The sequence below is a fragment of the Bos taurus genome, chromosome 4, assembly GCF_002263795.3.
Source record: "Bos taurus isolate L1 Dominette 01449 registration number 42190680 breed Hereford chromosome 4, ARS-UCD2.0, whole genome shotgun sequence".
NCBI classification, from domain to species: domain Eukaryota; kingdom Metazoa; phylum Chordata; class Mammalia; order Artiodactyla; family Bovidae; genus Bos; species Bos taurus.
Window position 1 is genome coordinate 99,404,725 of NC_037331.1, and position 20,259 is coordinate 99,424,983.

Genomic DNA, 20,259 nt, shown 5'->3' on the forward strand with positions numbered 1-20,259 from the left:
TTTGAAAGGAAATTCTGTGCTGTGTTTCTTTACAGTTGAAAATATTCAGGGAGCAGGTGGCAGTCCTGTTTCCTGGGAACATTTCTTTCACTCCTTGATGCTTTACCACGAGCACCTCCGGAAGGATCTTCCAAGTGCCGATAGTGTCCAGTACCGTCACCTCCCTTCACGTGGTATCACCCAGAAGGAGCAAGATGGGTTGATTGCTTTTCTGCAGCTGACATCTACCATCATTACTTGGGTAGGTAACCCACCCGCCTCATGTGAGTACAGTATAATTTTATTTGTATTCTAACACGGTGGCATTTTAAGGAGCCCCCAAGTTTTCTTATAGTGGCTTAAAGCTTATAAGTGATAAATTTAGCATTTATATTTGGCATTCTGTTCTTCTAAGTTCTTTGTTTCTTCACCTTTAAAGGGTGTGGTATTCCCTGCTTACTGCCAGAAGCGTGTATGAAAATAATAGCCTAATCGTGTTGTTTGTATTTAGCTATTTATATATTTAAGATATTAATCCCTTACTGGTCATTTCATTTACAAATATTTTCTCCCATTCTGTATATAGGTTGTCTTCATTTTGTTAGTGGTTTACTTTGCTGTGCAAAAGCTTTTAAGTTTAATTAGGTCCCATTTGTTCTTCTGGTTGTTTCTGTTATTTGCTAGTGCAAAGCTAAGTTCCTTTGGCTGACATTCTCTCAGAAGAACAGGAAGAGTGTCTTCTAACTTTATTGGTTTTTCCAATAATGCTAAACATTATTCAGTCAAAACATAAAGTTTGTAATTATTTACTGTTGAATCAAATTAGAGTGATACTTGGTACTATGTGTGTGTGTGTGTGTGTGTGTGTGTGTATTTCTATTTTTTTTCTCAGAAAAGGACAAGGCATTTTTCTCATTTATATATGACATTGTTCCAGAAAGGATTTAAAATGCCTAGGTAAGATTTATGTGACCCTGGAAGACGGTTTATCTCCATTTGTATATATTGTTTTCTAGTCTTAGAGCTGTAATTCAGTAAAAGCTATTTTTCTCTCCATTTTTTTATGTTAACTGAATTTGTGATCTGATTTGATCTACTGGTAGAGTTCAAGCATTTGCTCTGTTTCAGTACGTGTTAATTGAGCCTGTGAATACTCAGTGTAAGTGTTAGCAATTTAGATGATTTTACCGGTCATTTTTCTTAGCTTTTAAACATGCAAAGCCTGTCTTGATCTTTTTGTGTTCAATTCACAGAGTGAAAATGCTCGTTTGGCACTCTGTGAGCATCCTCAGTGGACGCCCGTGGTGGTGATTCTGGGCCTCCTGCAGTGCAGTATCCCTCCTGTACTAAAGGCCGAACTACTGAAGACACTTGCAGCGTTTGGAAAATCTCCTGAAATTGCTGCTTCTCTCTGGCAGTCGTTAGAGTATACTCAGGTAGTACTGTGTGCTCTCTTATTTACATTACTGCAGTTTGGAAGTGAGTTTTAATACTATTGTACAAGCAAGTGCATCTATTTGAAACTTAAAGTACACCGTGAACTTCCTAAATGGAAAGTTATGATTTTGGTACTAAGCGTAACTTCAGAAACTAATAGGCTTGGATTTTTCTCTTGGATCAGTTGACAACTTTACTGGGTTACTAGAGATTGGTTTTTTCTTAAGACTTTGTTATTCAGTGTGTGTAAGATTAATAAATGGACAGAATTCCTCAAGTCTGTCTTTGGGTACCAGCCTGCAATAAGCCTTCAGAAGTCATCTGTACTCATTAAATGTGGGGGATGCCTAGTTTTCTTTTTAACTGCTTCCTTCTGTGACCCTTCCTGTCTTATAACAGTCAAGTAAAGTGTCGTATCAATTCTTATTTCTTTAGATATAAGCCCTATTGGAATTTTTATGTCAAGATGGACTTATTCTATAAATGATGGAGTAAAAAAGGAAAATAAGAATGTGTTCTATAGAGATATTTCTAGAGAAATGGTTAGGTGGAACTTGCATTTGTCTTCAAAATAATATGACATAAGGGAAACTGTGATTCAGACACATTGGTAGAAGCTACTGTTTTGAAGCAGCATTCTAGTTGATTTCTAACATATGTGTCTTGAAGGTGTTAATGATACTTTATAAAAATGAAGAAAGTTGATATGTGCGGGGAGACGCTGGGCCACTTTTCTTTCAGTATTGATACTTCATTGTTTTCATTCAGAAGCGTGTCAGCGCTTATTATTGTCCTCAGTGCTTCGGTTCAATTTAGTCGCTCAGTCGTGTCCGACTCGTTGTGACCCCATGGACTGCAGCACACCAGGCCTCCCTGTCCATCACCAACTCCCGGAGTTTACCCAAACTCAGGTCCATTGAGTCGGTGATGCCATCCAGCCATCTCATCCTCTGTTGTCCCCTTCTCTTCCTGGCTTCAATCTTTCCCAGCATCAAGGGCTTTTCCAATGAGTCACTTCTTTGCATCAGGTGGCCACTGTATTGGAGTTTCAGCTTCAACATCAGTCTTTCCAATGAATATTCAGGTGTAATTTCCTTTAGGATGGACTGGTTGGATCTCCTTGCAATCCAAGGGACTCTTTTTTTTTTTTTTAAAACCAAGGGACTCTTAAGAGTCTTCAACACCACAGTTCAAAGGCATCAATTCGTTGGAGCTCAGCTTTCTTTATAGTCCAACTCTCACATCCATACATGACCACTGGAAAAACCATAGCCTTGACTAGATGGACGTTTGTTGGCAAAGTAATGTCTCTGCTTTTGAATATGCTGTCTAGGTTGGTCATAACTTCCTTCCAAGGAGTAAGCATTTTTTAACCTCATGGCTGCAGTCACCATCTGAAGTGATTTTGGAGCCCCCCAAAATAAAGTCTGTCACTCTTTCCACTGTTCCCCCATCTGTTTGCCATGAAGTGATGGGACCAGAGGCCATGATCTTAGTGTTCTGAATGTTGAGTTTTAAGCCAGCTTTTTCACTCTCCTTTTTGACGTTCATCAAGAGGCTCTTTAGTTCTTCACTTTCTGCCATAAGGGTGGTGTCATCTGCATATCTGATGTTATTGATATTTCTCCCGGCAATCTTGATTCCAGCTTGTGCTTTATCCACCCAGCGTTTCTCATGATGTACTCTGCATATAAGTTAAATAAGCAGGGTGACAATCTACAGCCTTGACGTACTCCTTTCCCGATTTGGAACCAGTCTGTTTTTCCATGTCCAGTTCTAACTGTTGCTTCCTGACCTGCATATAGGTTTCTCAAGAGACAGGTCAGGTGGTCTGGTATTCCCATATCTTTCACAATTTTCCATAGTTGATTGTGATCTACACAGTCAAAGGCTTTGGCATAGTCAATAAAGCAGAAATAGATGTTTTTCTGGAACTCTCTATTTTTTGATGATCCAGCAGATGTTGGCAATTTGATCTCTGGTTCCTTTGCCTTTTCTAAAACCAGCTTGAACATCTAGAAGTTCATGGTTCACGTATTGCTGAAGCCTGGCTTGGAGAATTTTGAGCATTGCTTTACTAGCATGTGAGATGAGTGCAATTGTGCAGTAGTTTGAGCATTCTTTGGCATTGCCTTTCTTTGGGATTGGAATGAAAACTGACCTTTTCCAGTCCTGTGGTCACTGCTGAGTTTTCCAAATTTGCTGGCATATTGAGTGCAGCACTTTCACAGCATCATCTTTTAGGATTTGGAATAGCTCAATTGGAATTCCATCACCTCCACCAGCTTTGTTCATAGTGATGCTTCCTAAGGCCCACTTAACTTCACATTCCAGGATGTCTGGCTCTAGGTGAGTGATCACACCATTGTGATTATCTGGGTTGTGAAGATCTGTTTTGTATAGTTCTTCTGTGTATTCTTGTTACCTTTCTTAGTATCTTCTGCTTCTGTTAGGTCCATACCATTTCTGTCCTTTATTAAGCCCATCTTTGCATGAAATATTCCCTTGGTATCTCTCATTTTCTTGAAGAGATCTCTAGTCTTTCCCATTCTATTGTTTTCCTCTATTTCTTTGCATTGATCACTGAGGAAAGCTTTCTTATCTCTCCTTGCTATTCTTTGGAACTCTGCATTCAAATGGGTATATCTTTCCTTTTCTCCTTTGCTTTTCGCTTCTTTTCACAGCTATTTATAAGGCCTCCTCCGACAGCCATTTTGGTTTTTTGCATTTCTTTTTCTTGGGGATGGTCTTGATCCCCTCCTCCTGTACAGTGTCATGAACCTTCATCCATAGTTCTTCAGGCACTCTGTCTATCAGATCTAGTCCCTTAAATCTGCTTCTCACTTCCACTGTATAATTGCAAGGGATTTGATTTAGGTCATACCTGAATGGTCTAGTGGTTTTCCCTACTTTCTTCAGTTTCAGTCTGAATTTGGCAATAAGGAGTTCATAATCTGAGCCACAGTCAGCTCCCAGTCTTATTTTTGCTCACTCTATAGAGCTTCTCCATCTCTGGCTGAGAAGAGTATAATCAGTCTGATTTAGGTGTTGACCATCTGGTGATGTCCATGTGTAGAGTCTTCTCTTGTGTTGTTGGAAGAGGGTGTTTTCTATGACCAGTGCGTTCTCCTGGCAAAACTATTAGCCTTTGCCCTGCTTCATTCTGTACTCCAAGACCAAATTTGCCTGTTACTGCAGGTGTTTCTTGACTTCCTACTTTTGCATTCCAGTCCCCTGTAATTAAAACAACATCTTTTTTGAGTGTTAGTTCTAGAAAATCTTGCAGGTCTTCATAGAACTCTTGAACTTCATGTTCTTCAGCATTACTGGTCAGGGCATAGACATGGATTACTGTGATAGTGAATGGTTTGCCTTAGAAAGAAACAGAGATCATTCTGTCGTTTTTGAGATTGCATCCAAGGACTGCATTTTGAACTTGTTTGTCGACTGTGATGGCTACTCCATTTTTCCTAAGGGATTCTTGCCCACAGCAGTAGATATAATGGTCATCTGAGTTAAATTCACCCATTCCAGTCCATTTTAGTTCACTGATTCCTAAAGTGTCAATGTTCACTCTTGCCATCTCCTGTTTGACCTTGATTCATGGACCTAACATTCCAGGTTCCTATGCAGTATTGCCCTTTACATCATTGGATCTTGCTTCCATCACAAGTCACATCCACAACTGGGTGGTGTTTTTGCTTTGGCTCCGTCTCTTCATTCTTTCTGGAGTTATTTCTCCACTGATGTCTTGTAGCTTATTGGGCACCTGCTGACCTGGAGAGTTCATCTTTCAGTGTCCTATCTTTTTGCCCTTTCATACTGTCCATGGGGTTCTCAAGTGGTTTGCCATTCCCTTCTCCAGTGGACCACATTCTGTCAGTCCTGAGTGCTTAGTGCTTCTTTATTCCTGAGATATGTGTGATTGGGTTTAGACATTTCTGTCTTAGATAAGGCTTTTTTTTTTCCTTAAAGAGGATTACACCTAATAGTGGAATTTGCAAAAAATAAAGTATTGACATTGAGTATAATTATTATATACCAGACTATTTATGCCTCCAGCAAGGTCAGGACAGAACTTCTTAACCCAAAACTTCTGTTCACATAAGAGACCTGTTCTTAACAAATTTACTTCTTGTTTTTTTGGTGCCAACAGTAGGGCTGGTTGTGAACAAGACTAGTGTCTTGAACATTGGTGAGATTTCATCCCATAAATCCTTTTAAGGTTTATGCCTAAAATATCTGAGAATAAATTTGTTGAAAATACATCTTGTGTGCACTTAAGAAATTACCAGTTTTCTGAAGCCCAAGTAATTGGAAGTTCTCCCTGAATGTGGACACAGTTGCTCATGAAAGTTCACTGGAGACTTCTCGGTTGTCATTTCTGATCGACACTAAGACGTACAGATGTGGTGGGTGATGTACGTGACTATTATATTATTGAAAGCCACTGATTTTCACTGATCAATGAGGAATGCTGCTAACAGCACATTCTTCTTATTATTTTAAGATACTGCAGACCGTTCGGGTTCCAAGCCAGAGGCAAGCTATTGGTATTGAGGTAAAAGTTTCCTTTTAGTTTAAATTCTATAGTCATGCATTCACATGATTAAAAGACTAAGAAAAATATATTCTTACCGTATTAAGTTTCTGTAGTTTTCAAATTTGATGTGTTTTCATTTGAGGATTTTCTGTGTTGAAATGTAGATGAAACTTTATGAAAGAGATCAAAACACTTTTGGTTTCAGAGCTGGAAAAGTATGTTAGTGGCAGCCATCAAGACTGAAAGTTTGGTTTGAACTCAGTTTAATTTGGCTACTTGGGTCAGCTGTGAAGTGTGAATTTACTTGTTTAAGTTTCCTTTTTTCTCTCTATGCCCCCTTCCTCTTTTTTTTAAAAGAAACATTTGATATCTGTTTTTAACTTTTGTATCTTTACCTTTAAATAGAAAAATGGTAATGTCTTTGTGGGTCTTTGAGTGTGATAGTATACCGGTAGTAATGAGTTAAAGTCTGAAAAATGCTTTGCACTTTAAAGCTAGTGGTTTTATGTTACTGAATTTCCTTTATTTTTCTTTGGAAGGTGGAACTAAATGAAATAGAATCCCGGTGTGAAGAATACCCTTTAACTCGCGCCTTTTGCCAGCTAATTAGTATCCTGGTGGAGAGCTCCTTTCCTTCTAATCTGGGTGCTGGACTGCGGCCCCCTGGTTTTGACCCTTATTTGCAGTTCCTGCGAGATTCTGTGTTTCTCCGATTCCGTACAAGGGCTTACCGGAGAGCAGCTGAAAAGGTTATGTTCAGAGAAAAACTTTTGTCTCCTTATTTATTTTATTGCTGCTTTTTCTTTTATTAGAGGTATGAGATGCTGTAAATTCATTTTAGCTTTTGAAAGTAAAATTTATAGTCTTACACTGACATATCCATTGTCTGATTGGTTTAAATGTATTAAAAAATACATTCAAGCATTAAAACCAAAGCACTGACTCTTTAGTGATCAGTAATTTAATTGATTTATAACAGAGAAGCACACTGCTGGCTTTTTGTATGATGATGCTTTGATCATGGTCTCAAAGAGGGGAGAGTGTTACTATTTGCTTTATAAAATACAGTACAATTTAAGAAATGAGGGTTATGCATTTTCAAGAACACATCTCGTGCTCAAAGCAGGATAAGTACCCTTGCCACGTAAGTTTGATTTCTTTAGTTTATCTTCAGAAGTCCTTGTTTTCTAAATTTCTGTTCTTAGTTTTTCTCTCAACTTTTTCCCAGTTTGCTCATGTAATTTTCAGATTTGAGTCTGGTTATACCAAAAAAAAAAAAAATGTGTGCATCCCTCATAGCTAAGTTGGTAAAGAATCTGCCTGCAGTGCAGGGGACCTGGGTTCGATTCTTGGGTTGGGGAGATCTCCTGGAGAAGGAAATGGCAACCCACTCCAGTATTCTTGCCTGGAGAATCCCAGGGACCGAGGAGCCTGGTGGTCTACAGTCCATGGGGTCGCAAGAGTAGGACATGACTTAACTACTGAATCACCAACCATCACCACCATTTAATTGATATGAAGTCATAGTCATTAAATCCGTAATTGAACAAATTTTGACCAAAATTGAACCAAAAATGATATACCTTTGGCAGTTGGAAATACACTATCCTTTATTGGGATGATTTAGGTTAAGGATTGAAATAAGTTTTAACTTGCACATCAATTAATATTGGTTAGTAAGTAGCCCTTCTGGGTTGTGGAGTCTTGGCTTAGTGGGAAGGCACACTGTGGTTCATTAGATATATAAGCCTTGGAGAGAGGCCGAGGGAACACTGACATTTATGCTCATATTTGGTCTCGTAGTACACTCACAACTGAGCTTTTGTATGTATCATCTTATGTAATTATAATAGTATTGAGAGGCAGGTACTATTAATATTCCCATTTTACAGATGGAGGCTTAGCAAGGTTAAGGAACTTGCCTAAGGTCCAGGACCAGGATTTGAACCTAGGACTCCGATTCCAGATCTAAGCTCATAACCACTAAGCTGTGTAAGAGACCCTTTCAGGTTCTGACGTAATTCACTTTAGTCTATAATACTGTTTATTGGTTCACAGAATACCCTCGCGGACAGAATACCTTACAGGGACATTTCTAGTTTGTTTTTATAGTTTGCCGTTTTTGAACCTGTTGGGTTTGTTTGTTGTATTAATGATTATAAAATAATTTAGTTCATGCTACTTTGGGAAATTAGGAAAATACAGAAAAATTTGTGAAGAAATTACATCACCCATAATCTTGTTACCAAAGGAAGGGATAACTGCTTTTATTCTTTTTCCTTTGCATATCTACTTAAATTGAAACATTTAGTGATATTAGCTTATATCCCTTTTTGGCCACTAAACATAGTATTTGAGGATTTTTTTCATGCTATTAAAGATTCTTTGAGAAGAGTCTTTTTAATGACTGCATAATCATTACTTGTATCTCGTATAGCTTATTTTTCATTGCCATATTATTGGACATAGTTAGTTTCTAATATTTAGTCCCAGATAGCTGAAGTTTATTTTTTGTCAGTTGCTTTATAAGTTTTGCTTCTCATGTGGCTAAAAATCAATACCAACAGGGGTATATGTTTTACTAAAGGCCTGCTGCTGCTGCTGCTGCTGCTGCTAAGTCGCTTCAGTCCGACTCTGTGCGACCCCATAGACGGCAGCCCACCAGGCTCCCCCGTCCTTGGGATTCTCCAGGCAAGAACACTGGAGTGGGTTGCCATTTCCTTCTCCAATGCATGAAAGTGAAAAGTGAAAGTGAAGTCGCTCAGTCGTGTCCGACTCTTAGTGACCCCATGGACTGCAGCCCATCAGGCTCCTCCGTCCATGGGATCCGCCAGGCAAGAGTACTGGAGTGGGGTGCCTTTGCCTTCTTCACTAAAGGCAACATTAACATGTATTTCCTTATTGGATGAAAGCATTAGTAGCAGTCATGCCTTATTAATAAAAGTCATTTAAGATGGATAATGGATGCTAACAATTGCAGTCTCTTCAACAAAATGTTCTGATACTTCTTGGCATTTCTTTTAAATATCTTACTTGCTTTTTCTTAAAAAGGTCAGTTATGACCTAAGGATTTAGAGCTTTAGTAAGCCACTCATTTTCTGTGCTTAGTATTTTTCACCCATGCATTTTTATATTTCTAGCACTGCTTCTCTTCCAGCTACCAATGATTTCCTAACATATTACCCTAAGAAAATTTCCCTCAATTTTTTGAATTTATTTCACTAGAAAGTCTTTTTTAGGTTTAATTTATGTTGTTGTATTTTAGAACACTAGCTTGTCACAAAAACAGTGCTTTGGATTGAGAGAAATAAATATAAACAGTGTTTGAGGCAGCATATATATTTAGTAATCCTAAAGTCCATTATCATGTGGTGATAAACATTTTTTTATTTAAATGATTTTGGAAAACTTAGAAAATAGAGAAAAATGAGTAATTAAAATAATTTAAAATTAAGATTGTCATAGTCCTAGTTTTAAAAATCTGCTTTGATAAAATCATATGCAGTGGAAATAATGACTAAAGTAATAATTTTAAAAACCACTGTCTACAGTTACTAGACTCAGCCTTATTAAAATTTTATGTAGTAGATATTTTTAAACAGTTTAATTTTACTGTCTGTACAGTTATGTCTGTACAGTATATTTTCCCTTTGGCATAAATATTTTTCCTTAGTGTTACATAGCTTTTAAAAACATTTTAAACAAAGAGGTAAAGATGAGGTCATTTGGAGGAAGCCTACCAGTGATTCTTAACTTTGGCTAGAGCTGTGAACACTGCTCTGGGAATTAGAAGTGCGGGGCTGGACCTCCAGCATGTTGGCTGCCAAGCTTTCTGGTCTCGGGAAATCATTCAGTGCTCTGAGCTTCCCTTACTTCACCTGCAGAATAAGAGTTGATGAGATGTTTTCTCAGATCCTGTCCAGCTGAGATCCTTAGAGAAACTGAATGTTTGACGCTTTTGGAGAAGTGTTCAAACGTGATGGTTTTTCATTATAGATTGAGGTAGATTTATGAACTAAATTTATAAATTTTAATTTATAAATGGAACCCTATATGGATAGATATTGGGTGCTTTAGATTTGTTATCAAAGCTCAAATATCTGCTGTAGAAATGTTTCTTTTACTAATTTTTTTATACCTGTTTTACTTTGAAAAACTAACCAGTCCACTGTCCTTTAGCAAAACAAAGCAGAATGAATTGGGCTTTCTATATTGCTTCAAGAAAGTAGAAAAGGGGCTTCACACATTTTCTGGAGGAAAGTGAGAGGGATGAAAAAGTTACCCAGTCTATCACCTTGAACTGTTATTGTTACTGAAATATTTGTGTCTTTCTGTAGTGGGAAGTTGCTGAGGTTGTTCTGGAGGTGTTTTATAAATTGCTCAGAGATTATGAACCTCAACTTGAAGATTTTGTGGATCAGTTTGTGGAACTACAAGGTAGTTTAATTCTGTCACTTTCAAACAAAGTGTCAGCTGTCTATAAACCTATTTATAATTTATAAGTTACTATGCATAAGATGTAAATTACTTCTGGTTATAAACTAAATTATAATTTTATGTGTTTTGTTACATTGTTTTAGTCATTTTGATTGTTCTAAGCAAGAGAAAATAAAGTAAAATTTCACCGAATGAAAGAGTAAGAACATTGCCTACAGATTAATGAGTTACATATCAGTGTACCATGTGAACCAACTACTATGTGCAGATCAGCCCTTGTGGAAATAACCATTGTATATAGTTTGGGTCACTGTCTCTAAGTTGAAGCTTGCTTCATTTGTTTAGATATTATTTAATTTACAAATCTCATGTTTCATAAAAAGGATGTGACAAGAATACTAATTCACCATCTCTTGGACTATGTTATGTTCTATTTAGGAGAAGAAATAATAGCCTATAAGCCGCCGGGATTTAGTCTGATGTATCACCTTCTGAATGAGTCACCCATGTTGGAGCTTGCCCTTAGTTTACTAGAGGAAGGTGTTAAACAGCTTGATACCTATGCTCCTTTCCCTGGTATGTGCCTGAATGTCGCCATAGCTTGAAAACAGTTTTGCTGTTTTTGTCGTGTGTAAATTAAAGCTTTGAAGTAGATGACCTCTGAACTTCTTTTCACCATAAGATTTCCTCTGTATCTACATGTTGTTTTAGTGAGTCATATCATGAAAGTAAATTAAAAGTGAGAGCAGACTGAAATACAGAGACTCTCATTATAACTGTCTTATTGCAGGGTCTTTGGTAGGTAATCATAGTTCTCTCTTACAACTGTAACATCTCTAAATTTAAAGTACTTTTTGTTTTGTTTTCTCCATTGTATTTGTAAAAGCATTTACTATAGTGTGTGGTATGTGGTGTTCAATAAATTTCATTTACTATTACTATAAGTTATTATTATTTATTAAGTGCTTACTATGCACTTGGCAATTTTAAAAGCTCATTACATGTATTAATATATTTAATCTGTATGAAAGGCCTGTGTGGTAGATGATATTATTTCCATTTAATGAATAAGGAAATCGATGCATGAAGGGGTTTCTCTTCTTTCTCCAGGGTCAAGGCTATGATTTGAACTTAGGTAATTTGACTCCAGAGCCCATGAGTTTTAAGTGTGAATGGTGGCACTCTATGTAGCCCTTGTTCATATTTTCTGCCTCTTTGTTTTCCACATTTTCCACGGTGGTTATGTATTATTCTAAATCAGCTTCTCAGCCTCAGCACCACTGGCATTTTTGGCAGAATAATTCTTTAGTGTGGAGGCTGTCCTGTGTGTTGTAGACCTCTACCCACTAGAGGCCTGTACTGCATCCCTTGCTGTGACAATCAAAAGTCTCCAGATATTGCCAGATGTCCTCTGGGGCCAGACTCACTCCCATCTGAGAACTCTGTTCTAAATAATTAGGGAAAGAATGCAGGAAAAATTACTGAGAAGCCATTGCATTAAACTAATCTGAGTCACAACAGTTACAGTGACTTGTCTGAGTGAGCAGTTCTGTGAAGTTAACTGCTAAAGGTTTGAAGACTTGAGGACTTTTTGAATCTGGAACTTCCCCTTTTTCTTGTTTTCCTGAGAATTGATTCTGAGTTTCTGAGATTCGTGTAGAACTCTCTAACTTTGATTTTGCTCTGTAGGAAAGAAGCACCTGGAGAAAGCAGTGCAGCATTGCCTTGCACTTCTCAATCTTACTCTGCAGAAGGAAAACCTCTTCATGGATCTGCTGAGAGAGAGTCAGCTGGCTCTGATCGTCTCTCCTTTAGAACAGCTATTACAGGGAATCAATCCCAGAACCAAGAAGGCAGATAATGTGGTGAACATTGCCAGGTGAGTTCCTTGTGTAGGTAGAGAAATGACGACGTGAATCAGATGGCATTCTAACTTTGATGTCCAAATCTGATCAGATCTGTAAGGCATCACTTAAGCATTTTTTTGGTCTCATTTTATTATTGTCTTCTTCTGCGACTCTGATTTTAATGACTCTGAACCTTGTAATTTCTTTTTCTTCTTTCTAATTTATTTTGTGCCCTAAATATTTCAAAGTATAAAATGACGAAATCTTAATATTGTCTCCTGTAGGGAAGTTGGATGTTTGGGGAATATAGGGCTGGGGAGCAAACTTTTCATTGTGTGTGTTTGAGCCTCTCGTCGTTTGCTGGCAGTGCTTAGTGTTCAGTAAATGATGGACACATCATCCCAGTCTCTGCCTTCAGCTTTACATCATAGCATTCTCCTTGTGTGTGTGGCTGTGTCTACTTTTCCCTTTTTTATAAGGCTATCAGTCATTGAATTAGGGCTCTCCCTAATGGTCTCATCTTTACTTGGTTAATTATATCTTCAAAGACTCTTTCTAAATAAGATCATTCTGGGTTTGGCTATCAACATGTGAATTTTGGGGAAACACCATTCAACCCATTACAAGGTTGCTCAGTCACTTCAGTCTTGTCTGACCCTTGCGACTCTGAACTGTAGCCCAAGAGGCTTCTCTGTCCGTGGGATTTTCCAGGCAAGAATACTGGAGTGGGTTGCCATGCCCTCTTCCAGGGGTTCTTCCCAACCCAGGGATTGAACCCAAGTCTCCTGTGTTTCCTGCATTGCAGGCAGATTCTTTACCACTGAGCCACTGGTGAAGCCCCCATAACAGGTTACATCTAGTTATTGATAGAAGGGGAAACCTTTGTCTAACTTACCAAAAGTGCAGTATGGGTAGGAGAGCCCTGGTTGTGAATGTTCTGTATTGAGTATAGTAAGAAGCAAAAATTTCATCACATTGATCCTCAAATGTTTTCTTGTTTTAAAGATACCTGTATCATGGCAATACTAATCCAGAATTGGCTTTTGAAAGTGCCAAGATCCTCTGCTGTATCTCTTGCAATTCCAATATTCAAATAAAATTGGTTGGAGATTTCACACATGACCAGGTAACTAACTGATTTTGTTATTGCTTTTCTTATTATTTTTTTGGTACATCCAGAATACATCTTATTCTTGTGTGTGGGAAAATTCTGAGAGTAAGTATATTTGTATATGATGGATGAAAGCCTACCATGTACTGGGCTATGATTTGTGTTTGACAATAATACCATTCCCAGGGATACTCTTAATATGTATACTTATTATAGTATGTAACTGTATGGCCTAAGGAGACCGTTTAATGTGCTTCCACAAGCACGTTAAAGGGCAGGTGAGGTTTGTAAGTGCGCCTTCTGTCTGTTTTTTGCATCCTTTGTTTCACTCTTCCTCAGTTGCCTCTGTGCTGAGTGAGCCTCTGCAGTTTTGATTTCACTGCTGTGAGTTGTCTGCTTTTGTGGTGGTTTTTTTGTTGTTGTTTGCCGTTGGTTAGTTGCTAACTCATGTCCAAGTCTTTGTGACCCTGTGGACTGTAGCATGCCTGACTCCTGGTACATGGGATTTCCCAGGCGAGAATACTGGAGTGAGTTGCCATTTCTTTCTCCAGGGGATCTCCCACTCCACAGGGGTGGAACCTGTGTCTCCTGCATTGGCAGTCAGATTCATTACCACTGAGCTACCAGGGAAGCCTCTGTGGCTTTTTGGTGACCCACAGTTGTGTCACTTCATTTGATACACTGTAGAGTGTTTTAGATGTTTTCCTCTTTTAGTCTAGTTCTCTTTCTATTCACTGAATAGCTATAATTGGAGAATCTGTTATTTTTCTTTCTCTTTATAGACATTCCTCCCCTTGTGTATTTTATGCTGGAAATTACTGCTCTAGCTAGTTGACGAATACTATTGGGTTTTGGTATTTTGAAACAGGGACTCTTTTGGCGTTTTGAATGGGACATATCTTCATTTTGAGCGTAACTGTCTCTCAAATTGCAGGACTTTTAGCATCCCTGGTCCCCTGCCACTGTCTTTGAGTAGCAGTCCCTGGTCCTGAAGACTCAAAATGCTCTCATATAATTCTAAGGGCCTTTTAGAGGGGCAGTACCACCCAGGTTGAGAACCACTATTTATAGTAAATTTTAGATGTCTAATCTGGTTTTTGGATGAAGTTCATGAAGCCACATAATTAATTAGAAGACTTTGGATGCAGATTTTCAGTTCATTGGTGTTCGAGTTTGAATTATTACCAGTTTTAGTATCCTGCTAGAGTTCTTAAGGGCTTCCCACTTAGCTCAGTGGTAAAGAATATGCCTGCCAAGCAGGAGACACGGGTTCAATCCCTGGGGAGAATCCCATGGACAGAGAAGCCTGGAGGGCTATAGTCTATGAGGTTGCAAAGAGTTGGACATGACTTAGTGTGTACACACACACACACACACACATACATAGAGTTCTTAAAGGAAAGAGAGTAGTATCTAATCTCTCAGCCCAAAAATATAAAACTGGTGTAAGTAATACATTTCTAAAGAGAAAAAATGAGAATTTTATTTTATATTTTAGTTAAGATCAATAGCATAGAGTATATAATGAAGAGGTTATGAAATAGCAATTTAATGTTATTGTTTTTAAAAACTAGTTTGATTCTTTGGGAAAGAAAATTAATGAAGCAAGTTTTAAAAGCCATAAACTTTAAAAGTTTTTGTTTCTTAAATTACTTGTCTTTATTTACTTCTGGCTTTGCTGGGTTGCTCTGCTTTGTGTGGCTTTCTCTAGTTGTGGAGAGGAGGGGCTGCTCTTCGTTGTGATGCACAGGCTTCCATTGCGCTGGCTTCTCTTGAGCGCTAGCTCTGGGTGCACAGGCTTCAGTGGTTGCAGCACGTGGGCTCAGGAGTTGTGGTGTGCAGGCTCTGGTAGTTGCCACTCATGGGCCTTCGAGCGTGGGTTCAGTAGCTGTGGCACACAGGCTCAGTTGCTCCATGGCATTTGGGATCTTCCCGGGCCAGGAATCGAACCTGTGTCCCCTGCACTGGCAGACAGATTCTTATCCACTGCTCTACCAGTGAAGTCCTCTTTACTTATTTCTATAGCAAGCTAAATGGCACTCAGTTAAGGAACTGAGTTTTATATTAATTAAAAATGTAGCTAAAACCTAATACTTTCCTTGGAGCAGATTTGCCTTTTGTCTTTATAGCCAAGCATTTATAATTATATATCATATTATAGTTTCTCTAATACTTAGAACCTTTTAATAACTTGTCATTTTAAAATCCTTATATGATTTCAGAGTGTAAGTCAGAAGCTGATGGCTGGTTTTGTAGAGTGTTTGGATAGTGAAGATACAGAAGAATTTGTACGTCTAGAAGAGGGTATGTCTTAGATTAACGTGTATTTTTTATTTTATGTAAATAAAAAAACTGTTGAATGTCTAGTGGTGACATAGGTAATTTTGAGAATTTGCTAGCATAACAGTAAATAGACTTTTGGGAAACCTCTTAAATCTGAACTTAATGTAATAGCTAATCAAGTAAACTAAAGCTAAAGAAAACATCTGAGGTTTGAGATACAAGTTTTATATTTTTCAGTTTGACCCTTGGTAACTTTTTATTGCTGTGTTATTTCCACGTCTAGGCTCAGAACTTGAAAAGAAATTAGCTGGAATCCGTCATGAAACAAGAATCCACATCTTGAATCTTCTCATTACCTCTCTGGAACGCAATCCACCCAATCTCGCTCTCTACCTGTTGGGCTTTGAATTAAAGAAACCTGTCAGTACCACAAACCTGCAAGACCCAGGTATCGCCACAAGACACATAGCCATTTATTTTTTTTTTCATATTTGTTGCTAAATGGTTATGTATTGAATTCTGAGCTCGTGGGATAATTCACTGAAAGAAATAATGTATGAAAAATTATGTGACAGGTTGATTTTTTTGGGATTTAGATGAAGTCTAGATAAATTAAGCCTTGGAAAATTAGTATTTAATAAATTTTCTGTATCAGTATTTGAAACGATATTTACAGTAGAGTGTATGTGTACAAAACTTTAAGTTTTATAAATGTATTCTAAGGTTTTTAATGCCAAAATTTGAAAAGAGAAGCTGAATTTTCTTTTGGTTTCATGCAGGAGTGTTAGGTTGCCCTCGGACCTGCCTTCACGCAATCTTGAACATCTTGGAGAAGGGAACTGAAGGGAGAACAGGCCCACTGGCCGTGAAGGAATCCCCTCAACTCGCTGAGCTGTGTTACCAGGTATACAGAGGGCTGGACTTTGTAGCACCTATGAGCAGAAGCTTATGCTCGAATCCATCACAGACATGCAAGTACCACAGTAGGACTGAGTTGAAATGAGTTCATCTAGTGATTTGACCAGTCTTTCATTTATGGGTAAAATCCATAAAGCACAAACTCAAGATCTTATAGATCTACAAGATCCTGTATGTTGATCTCTTGAAAAATAAGGGATGGATTTAGACCAGTTGATACAGAAATTTTCCAAGGATGCTGTGTTTCAAGTTGTTTGTTTTTGGTGGAGAGAGTAAGTGGATTAGGGTCAGAAACCTCTGGTTCCTGTCTCTGCCCCTTAACTAGCTAAGTCACCTTGGGTCTGCCATGAAACTTCTCTCAGTTTTTAAATTTGTGAAATGGGCTATTGTGAGACTTCAATGAGAAGGCAAGAATGTAAGTGAAAGTACTTTTTAAGAACCATGAGCATTATACATATAGCTGGATGTAAGGTGGTAGATAGATAGTCAAATTAATGTAAGTTAAACTTTATTGAGAACTGTTTGTTTTACTTGTGTTTTATTCTTTTATTTCTTGTTTTATTCACATTATAAGTATTTTAAGAACTAGGCTTTATAAGATACAACTAATTTTTCATTTTAAGTGACACCCTGATTCTCATTTTCATGGTAAGAAATGTGTCATTAACTTCTAGTAACCTGGGGATTTTTGTTATTCTTCTATTTTTCTTTTTGTTATTCTTTACTGTCTTCTTCTATCCTCTGGCTCTCCAAACTTCACTTCTCAGTACTACAGCTCGGTCTTCCTGTGAATCCCTTAATGAGGGAACAAACTTGATGTGTATTTTAGCACAGTGTTACTGATTTTGATGTACTTAGGTAGAAGCAATTGATAAGGTTAATCATCTGGGTTAAAGGAGTTAGGCAGGTGTAAGAAGTGAATAAAACCAGATTTAAGACAAATAGGTGGGGTGAGGGGCCGGGGGAGAGGAGAATCCAGCAGACTGGAGACTGTCTACCCTGTTCCTCAGCCCCTGCTCATCTTTACCCTGTTGGAATGCAGACCCTGGCTTGTCAGATCCTCTACTTTCCTAAACACTGTACCGGCCAAACAAATCACGTCTAAACCAACAGATTGCCAGTTTAATACATATGTTCTGTGACTCAAAATGTGGAACAGCATCAGCAGCATCACCTCCTGGGAGCTTGTTAAGTGCAGAATTTCAGGCCCCACTCTAGCCCATCTGGGTCAGAATCTGCATTTTTAACAAGAAGCACTGCTCTGTTGTTAACCAAAGAGGCATCCTTTACCTCTAGGTTTATACTTCACTGTGTTTCAGAAAAAAAATTAAAGCACTAAGAAGAGCTTGTTTACGAATAAATGTAATTATGTGAAAGGGAAACACTCTGGGCCTTACTGACACACTTATCATCCAGCAGCACAAGGCCGTCTGAGTGAAGAGCGGACACTGAGCCTTGTGTCTTTGCTGTCTTCTCTTGACCAGTGGAGAGTTTTCCTACTTGGTCTTGGAAACTAGGAAGGGTGTCAGGCAAACCCCTGGAGAGTGGTTTGTCATGCTTTTGGAATTCACTTTCTTTGTCATTCTCCCTCGAGCAGTATTACCTCCCCCATATCTTGGAGCATCTGTTCTTGTATCTTCTTAACGTCTAATATGAATAACTTTTGTTTTGAGAAGTTCAGTATTTATAGTGTCAAAAACAATATAATATCAAGGCTGTTTGAAAGACAAGCATATGTTTGCAAGTATTTAAGCTTTACCTTGTGTTCCCTTCCTGTCTTTTCCTTGTATATATTAAATATATATTTACAATTTTGTGTCCTTCCCTCCCACCGAGGGAGGGGAAAAACCTTCTATGTGCTACAATATAAATTACACTTAGGTTGTTGCCAGTTTTTTTGCTCTGCTTTACTCGATGTCTTTAGTTATGCTTTGTTGTTTTGTATTTTTCTTAAGACTGTGTTTCTAGATCTGTATTGAATTTACATTCAGTTGTTACTAATTTTATAAAGTCACAGAGAACACTGAATTGGTGAATACTGAACCATTGCTCTTTGGGGATACATAGGATTAAATTCCCACAAGGGATTCTTAGATCCCAACAATTATATCAACTAATTAATATATAACCTTGGTTTTTAGAAGTTACTTCTGAGTAATTTGCTGCTAATAATAGTTAAAATACTAAAACTTACTATTTAACTACATGTATATATATTAATATATTTAGGGTGATTTTAAGATTAGTCCTCTAAGAATGTTGTTAGCATTCTCCAGTTGTATTTCAGTATATTTTGAGTTAGTGTGCTAAGAACTGCTTGTTACTCTGTTTTTGTTTTATATATACATGTGTTTATCCTTTTTGCTTTAGTTGTTTATGGTTCTTAGTTTCCACTTAGTAGATTTAAGTTCAACCTTTTTATTAAAATCTGTAATATAAAAAGCTGATTTGGGGATTTTCTTATGTTACTGTAATTCTGTAGGTGATTTACCAGTTATGTGCATGCTCTGATACATCTGGTCCTACTATGAGGTACTTGAGAACCAGCCAGGACTTCTTATTTTCTCAATTGCAGCATTTGCCATTTTCTAACAAAGGTAGGACATTTTTCTCCCTTACTATTAAAACAAATGTGTAAAGTCTGTGTTGAGTGATTTTAATTTTATAACATTTTGGGGTAGCATTTAGACAAGTCCAAGTCCATGCCTAAACCAGTAATGCTAAAGAAGTTAGTCCAAATCTATGCCCCGGCCAGTAATGCTGAAGAAGCTGAAGTTGAACAGTTCTAAGAAGACCTACAAGACCTTCTAGAACTAACACCCAAAAAAAATGTCCTTTTCATTATAGGGGACTGGAATGCAAAAGTAGGAAGTCAAGAAATACCTGAAGTAACAGGCAAATTTGGAGTACAGAATGAAGCAGGGCAAAGGCTAATAGAGTTTTGCCAAGAGAACACACTGGTCAACACCCTCTTCCAACAACACAAGAGAAGACTACACATGGACATCAGCAGATGGTCAATACCGAAATCAGATCAGTTATATTCTTTGCAGCCAAAGGTGGAGAAGCTCTATATACTAAGCAAGAACAAGACCGGGAGCTGACTGTGGCTCAGATCATGAACTCCTTATTGCCAAATTCAGACTTAACTTGAAGAAAGTAGGGAAAACCACTAGACCACTCAGGTATGACCTAAATCAAGTCCCTTGCGATTATACAGTGGAAGTAAGGAATCGATTTAAGGGACTAGATCTGATAGAGTGCCTGAAGAACTATGTACTGAGGTTCGTGACATTGTACAGGAAGAGGGGATCAAGACCATCCCCAAGAAAAAGAACTGCAAAAAGGCAAAATGGTTGTCCGAGGAGGCCTCACAAATAGCTGATAAAAGAAGATAAGCTAAAGGCAAAGGAGAAAAGGAAAGATATACCCATTTGAATGCAGAGTTCCAAAGAATAGCAAGGAGATATAAGAAAGGCTTCCTCAGTGATCAATGCAAAGAAATAGAGGAAAACAATAGAATGGGAAAGACTAGAGATCTCTTCAAGAAAATTAGAGATACCAAGGGAACACTTCATGCAAAGATGGGCTCAATAAAGGACAGAAATGGTATGGACCTAACAGAAACAGTAGATATTAAGAAGAGGTAACAAGAATACACAGAAGAATTATACAAAAAAGATCTTCACAACCCAGATAATAAC

The 20,259-nt window shown here is 37.9% G+C and overlaps 1 protein-coding gene across 2 annotated transcripts in view; it reads left to right on the top strand.

Annotated features, from left to right (window-relative positions):
- NUP205 (nucleoporin 205) overlaps nt 1–20,259 on the top strand; it is an 80,534-nt gene that overhangs the window by 24,243 nt on the left and 36,032 nt on the right. For both annotated transcript variants that reach the window (XM_024990699.2, NM_001130931.2), the window contains exons 12-23: nt 36–241; nt 1,233–1,415; nt 5,927–5,977; nt 6,499–6,708; nt 10,297–10,396; nt 10,835–10,972; nt 12,086–12,275; nt 13,249–13,369; nt 15,577–15,658; nt 15,921–16,085; nt 16,417–16,541; nt 19,038–19,152. In XM_024990699.2, coding sequence (XP_024846467.1) covers nt 36–241; nt 1,233–1,415; nt 5,927–5,977; nt 6,499–6,708; nt 10,297–10,396; nt 10,835–10,972; nt 12,086–12,275; nt 13,249–13,369; nt 15,577–15,658; nt 15,921–16,085; nt 16,417–16,541; nt 19,038–19,152 — 1,686 coding nt within the window. The remainder of the gene's footprint in view (nt 1–35; nt 242–1,232; nt 1,416–5,926; nt 5,978–6,498; nt 6,709–10,296; nt 10,397–10,834; nt 10,973–12,085; nt 12,276–13,248; nt 13,370–15,576; nt 15,659–15,920; nt 16,086–16,416; nt 16,542–19,037; nt 19,153–20,259) is intronic.